Source organism: Nansenia antarctica (assembly GCF_963989245.1).
Source record: "Nansenia antarctica genome assembly, chromosome: 3".
Lineage (NCBI taxonomy): Eukaryota > Metazoa > Chordata > Actinopteri > Argentiniformes > Microstomatidae > Nansenia > Nansenia antarctica.
This window is the reverse complement of record NC_137688.1, coordinates 12,583,125-12,589,527: the sequence shown is the minus strand read 5'-3', so window position 1 is coordinate 12,589,527 and position 6,403 is coordinate 12,583,125. Positions and strand designations below refer to the sequence as shown.

At 45.3% G+C, this 6,403-nt stretch overlaps 1 protein-coding gene across 1 annotated transcript; it reads left to right on the top strand.

Moving 5' to 3' along the window:
• Positions 1 to 2,989: 2,989 nt before the first annotated feature.
• Positions 2,990 to 4,159, top strand: prss23 (serine protease 23; the record flags this gene model as incomplete). The annotated part of the gene is made up of 1 exon (XM_080525109.1): positions 2,990 to 4,159. One exon carries the CDS (start codon positions 2,990 to 2,992, stop codon positions 4,157 to 4,159), a length of 1,170 nt encoding a protein of 389 aa, XP_080381235.1.
• Between the last annotated feature and the right edge of the window lie 2,244 nt (positions 4,160 to 6,403).

The window sequence follows — 6,403 nt, the reverse complement described above, 5'->3', positions numbered from 1 at the left end:
CCACCCCCCCCCCCCCCCCCTCTCTCTCTCTCTCTCTCTCTCTCTCTCTCCCTCTCTCTCTCCCTCTCTCTCTATTACTCTCTCTCTCCGTCTCCCCTCCCAGTCTTCACTCTCTCCATCCAGAAGCTGATCTGACCAGCTGGGACACGCTCCAGACGCTCCAGCTCTGAGTGCAGCGGGGAAGCAGGGGCGCTAGGACCGGGAGGGAGGGCGCTTCAACTTTTCTTTTCAGAAACATTTTCCAGTTATTTGTAAGCGCTTGAGCTGAACAGCCCGTTGAAGCGACTCTCACGGACGGACAGTCACATTCAGAAGGAATAGAAGCCCATCCGCTGGCTCTCATCCCCTCTCCTCACTACACTGGGACCTAATTGATCCGGACAGTCACGCTGTAAAAGTGGCGACGAGCCGTCAGCGAAACCGTGGAAAGACACTTAAGTTACCTGTCATCCAGGCTATGAGATGGGAGAAAGCTGGGGAGTTGAGATGCCAGCCTGTACTTTGGACGGGGGCGAAAACGTGATCTGGATTTAAACACAAGTTGTTGTTGATCTATTTTTATAAGAAGGTAAAGTAGGAAAATAATACAATCATATGTATTATCATTGTACAGTAATATGGTTCTTACTTAGATGAATAGATTATCCATGTTTAGCTTATGTTACCAAAATGATGCCCTAACCTGGGAAAAGGCAGGCAAGTCTATTACAAAGTGTAACTAATGTATCTCCACAGACTCCACTGATGCATATTGCATTGCTAAAATTAACTATTTACAGCTCCTCTGCACTATCCCCCCACTGCATTTCTTAAACGGCTTCTTTATTCGCCTGCTGTCAATACATCAATAGTGACAGGGCAAGGTAAACATGCATCTGTTGTCTTTAGAGTCTAACAACAACGCAAGTAGTGGCCATTGAACCCCAGGACCACATTCACTCTGTAGTGTATGACAAAGAACCAAGTGAGGGGGCTTCACAGGACAAAGCCTGGGTCTGAAACAGGTTGTTTCCAGAATTCCAGAGACTTCACTCCAGGGTCAGGGATGTGATGAGGAATGTCGACAACAGATCTCAGGTGTTAAAGATCTGCTGTGTTGGAGGAATGTTCATGTGCCTTTGTGTTAAGGTGTGTTCCCGCTTGTTCTCAGGCTCCATCAGTTGGCCACAATAGTGCAGTGCTGTTGTAATGATCCTGTCATTTCAATTTAAAACGGGGGAATCTTCTATTTCTAGTCTTTCTATTCTAGTATTCACTGGAACTGAAATCCAAATCACTCACCAAAATACTCTGCTGTAAGATGCGAGTGTTAACACCCTGTTACAAGAGGAGGTGAAAGTCTCCACTTCATTCAAAAGGCAAACTTTGAGCTGGGAGATCCAGAACTGTCTAGTTTGAGGATCCGTTAAGTGCTGTCAATATTGAGGCTGGGGTCCACCCAAATCCAACTCTCCCATCCTTGACGAGTGGGATGTAGACAGAGTAAACAACCGGCTAACATGACTCCTTGATTTAGATTCCCTGATTCCTACATTTATTTGGATTAGTCATTGATAGATTGCAAAGAGGAATGTTCTTTTGCTTTCCATGCTTTCTCCCATTATTCCTAAAGCCATTGTAAACAGCCAAGTAGCTTGCCTTGTTCATACAGTTTAATAGCCTTGGGCCAGAACTTCTGTTAAGAGGCCCTGGGTTTTTTATGTGCAGCTTGACAATACATTTGTAAGAATGCCAGAGCAAATAATTTAACTTCACTGAGGAGGACTCAAGTATGTATATTCCATACAGAGCAGCCAGAATAAGAGACTAGGGTGTGTTAGAGAGGGGTGTGAGATATATTTGACAGCAGTGAAGATTACAGACCACCAACAAGTCTGTCTCTAAATCTGCTCAAGACAATATCAAAGAGGTAATTGTTTCTCCTCCACCCCTTGGGTGTGTCTGTGATGGTTCCCCACCTTTCCTCGGCCTCTCTTTGTGTGGAAAAGCTTTCTATGCTTCCATGCCTCGACTTGTCTCAATTCACTTTCAGACACCTGCTCTTTTCTTTAGGAAAGCCTGAAGGTCCATCGTCTTAAGACCTATCGAGTTTCCCCATGTCCCTCCTAGCACGCCATACGTACATATACACAGGAAGGTAGTTAATGTTTGATGGAACACCTTGCCCAAGAACCCTCATATCCATTCATATGGTTGGAGACTCCTTCTTCTCTCTGTAGAACAATCTAGAATACATTGTCCCTCTCCCAAATCCCTCCTTCCACACACACACACACACACACACACACACACACACACACACACACACACACACACACACACACACACACACACACACACACACACACACACACACACATTAAATATGTATGTATTTCTTGCAGTTTTGAAAATAATAGGGTATAAATCATTCCACCTGTATTATCATTTGTATCCATAAACAGATTTTGTTCTCCTGAGGCTACATAGAACCTCTCCATGAGAAATGTGGTCACCAGTTTTGTTTTGTACTAAATGTGGTCACCAGCACACAGACATTTTAATGCTTGTTAGCCTCTTGTTCCGTGTTTAAAAGTCCCATTTTCTGAATAGCCCACCTTATAGACACGAACAAGCGGTGCATTGTTACCTTCTTAAAATAAATGAAATTCAGACCTGCACATTGCAACATGAGACTGTGCTAGCTGATCTCCTGTACGGGCACTGAGCACTCTGGGGATTTGTAGTCCACCTGCCAGAGTGAGAAAGAGAGTACACATGTTATACAGGATCATAGTTTGTGAGTGTTTGTGAAAGACTCATTTAAATCATGGAGACAGACCAGTATTCTCCACAGTTGTGTTTTATTAGTTTATAATTAGGGTTTAAGCATCATTAATGAAGCAGGAAGTCCACTACATCCCTGGTGGTCTTTTTCTTTTTCTTTTTTGTGTATTGTTGTGAAATGTAAACCATATTTTTCTCATTTCAGTGTTTTTCCCTCACAACCATGTCAGCCCATCCAAACTCTTGGCCGGCTCATCTCTCGACTTCAGTCCTGCTCCTCTCACTCCTCTTCCCACTTTCTCTGTCGTCCCGAGCCCCCCCTCACCAACACCCTGTCCACCTCCCCTCACTGGTGCCCCACGCCCCCCTACCTCTCTCCCGCTCTCGCTTCAGTGCTCAGACTCAACTGGACTTCACCACTCACTGTAACGCCAGCTGCTACCACAGGGGAGAGCAAGAGAGCGGAAAAGAGCACCTCACTGAGCAACTGGCGTTCGAGACGTTGTATTCGGACGGTTCTCGCACCCTCACCACCGTGGATGTGGAAGATGAGGATGAGTATGAGGGAACGATCAGCCCGGCCGTCCATCGCCCGCCAAGGAGAGGACGTAGAGTCGCCTCCCTGCACCGGCGCGTGAGGCGGCAGATCTACGGGGCCGATGGCCGTTTCAACATCCGCGGTGACCATTTCCTGTTGGACTATCCTTTCTCCACGGCCGTGCGGATCTCTACAGGCTGCACGGGGGTTCTTGTGTCGCAGCGCCACGTCCTGACCGCCGCCCACTGCGTGCATGATGGGAAGGATTACGTCAAAGGGGCCCGTAAGCTCAGGGTGGGCTTCCTGACCCCGCCCAACATCAACGGCACCAAGCCCAGCCAAACCGGCAAGAAGCCCCTGGTGCGCTGGGTCCGGGTCAGACGCACACGGGTGCCCAAGGGCTGGATCCAGGGCCCTCAGGAGGTCAGCATGGACTTTGACTACGCTCTCCTGGAGCTGCGCTGGCCTCACCGCCGGCCCTTCATGCGCCTGTCCGTGGCCCCCTCCGCAGACGACCTGGCAGGGAAGCGCATCCACTTCTCTGGGTTTGACAGCGACAGGCCCGGGGAGCTGGTCTATCGCTTCTGCCCCGTGGAGGACGAGTCTAATGACCTGATCTACCAGCACTGTGACGCCCGGCCGGGGGCCAGTGGGTCGGGGGTGTACGGCCGCGTGTGGGACACTGCCCTGGAGCGCTGGGAGAGGAAGGTCATCGGCATCTTCTCTGGACACCAGTGGCTGGAGATCGACGGAGAGAACCGCGACTACAACGTGGCCGTGCGCTTCACCCCTCTGAAGTTTGCCCAGATCTGTTATTGGGTGCATGGGAACCGCGCGGACTGCAGTCAGGATTAAGGGAGCAAAGGAGAGGGAGGTTGGACGAAGAAAGATTGGAGGCGTCGAAGCTGATGACTGAAACGTTATTGAAATAAGCACAACATCCCTTAAGGAAAATGTAGGGGACAATTTGCCTCTATATCTCCTTCAATAAAGGGCATGAGTGAAACTGGATTTAATCCTAATAAAGATTTGAAATCTAAAATGCTATCTAAGGAAATAGGAGTGCTAAAAGAAGATACGTTTTTCTTGGAGATGAGTTAACCATTGTGTGACTGTCCCTTACTCTGAAAAGTACAGGAAGGTCCCTTATTGGCTCTGACTCAATTCCCTCAATGACTTTTCTCTCCTCAGAATTAACTAGCTCCTCTGTCTGGATCTCTGCCTCCTGAAACACTTCTGCCAACAATATCATCATCAACACAGCAGCTTTTTAGTGCACTTTTCCTCCTGGTCAGCTTCACGACACACGACTCGATATTTCCACCATATTAAAGCAAACCACTTTTTATTGGAGGGAGAAGGAAAACACTGACCCTTCCCTCTGGTGTACGGTGTGCTCTAGAGTTGAGACGTGTTAGAACTGCGGTGGAACCTGTTCGTTTTCATCAGGAAAGAGTAGCCGACAGAGCGCCTATTAGGCAGCGGAGGTAACTACAGTAAAGTACTGGACTTCTTAACTATAGGCTTCAGATATCATACACTCCTAATTGTTTTCTCAATAACACTGCATCAGCATGCTTTTCATCACGTGTTTGGTTGTGGAGATTCACTGACAAAGAGATGTGGGGAGGGGACCTTTTCTGTCAGGTATTGTCTCTAAGGATGTGGCAGGATTCTCCTATTAAACTGCTATCCTTTCCTAATGATCCACATACTGGGAGACATGCCTAGGAAAACAAATATACACTAACATACACAGACCACACTGATAATGTACTATATGAGACTGAAAGCAGCAACATGTCAAAGGTGTCAAAGGCAGGGATGGAGAAATGAAGTAAAGACAGTTGTGATAACCTAGTAGGGGGTTTTACTCTAAATTCTGGAAGCAGACAGCTTGCTTTACCTATAGCGAGTTAGGGGTGGGGGACACACAGAATGTTGGCAATAATTTTATTTTTGGAAAATGCTTTTATCTATTTTAATAAACTGAGAGATTTCTATCGTAATTGCTGTCGAAGTTATTTTGTGTAATGAAAATAGGACAAACGTAGTATTGGGGTGCCCTCTTGTGGTCAGAACATAATACATTTGCTTTTATTTTATGCATATCTTATTAACTAAGCAGTTAAAGGGCTGTTCCACTGAAAATACATCCCAACAATCGTTTTTCACTTACCTTGGCTGCAGCTGATTCCACAAGAAAGGTTTAAATCCTTTACTGAGATACTTTACATCTTAAACACAATAACACTAATCCCAACTCCCATTACAAAAGAATCCCTCTGAATAACACCTTCATATTATATTCTTGAAGAGGGTCTACCGTAATGAGAATTGGATTTCTGTTTACAGCATTTTGGACTACTTTTTTTGCAATACCGACATCTCAGTAAAGGAAGTACATGTCCAAACATTGGTCTTAGGAAACCAAACAGAGCCATGGTATGTGTAAATATCATGTTCAGTTGTATATTCAGTGGAACGTTCCTTTATTCAGTTGCTACTAATTAGCAATCAGCACATGAACCCAACTCATTTGGATGGGCCAGTGAACACACACACCGGTAAACACAATGAACAAAGAATATGAAGTAAGAGCAAAACAAAGTCAGTAGTTTAGTGCCTTTTTATTAGAGATAAGGAGACGATACAAAACATCCACCATTCAATACCAATCTAAGTGCTGAACACAAGCTGTTCAAATACATCTTTCCGACCTTCAGACTACCGAATCCTTCGGACTTCAACCCACTAGATCCTGTTTTTAACAAGTAAAAGGAATGTGTTAAATTATTACATCAATGTTTTGTTTTTTTACTCAGACCTGGAAATAAAAATAACTGGAATCACTTAAAAAGTTTTGGAATTTGCATGTTCAAAAGAAAAGAGAAAAAGGTTTGATACATCTTGTGCAATCAGAATCGTTTTGTACTACACCTTGTCTCAACTATACACACTTACTTAGAAAACTTAACTAGAAGTTTGGCAAAAAAAAAGGTAGTTGTATAATTAAGAACAGTATCTTGCAGGATTCAATAGTTGGAATTGTAACAGTTGTTGCCCTGTCCCTTTCTCTGCGATCATTCCAATGGAACG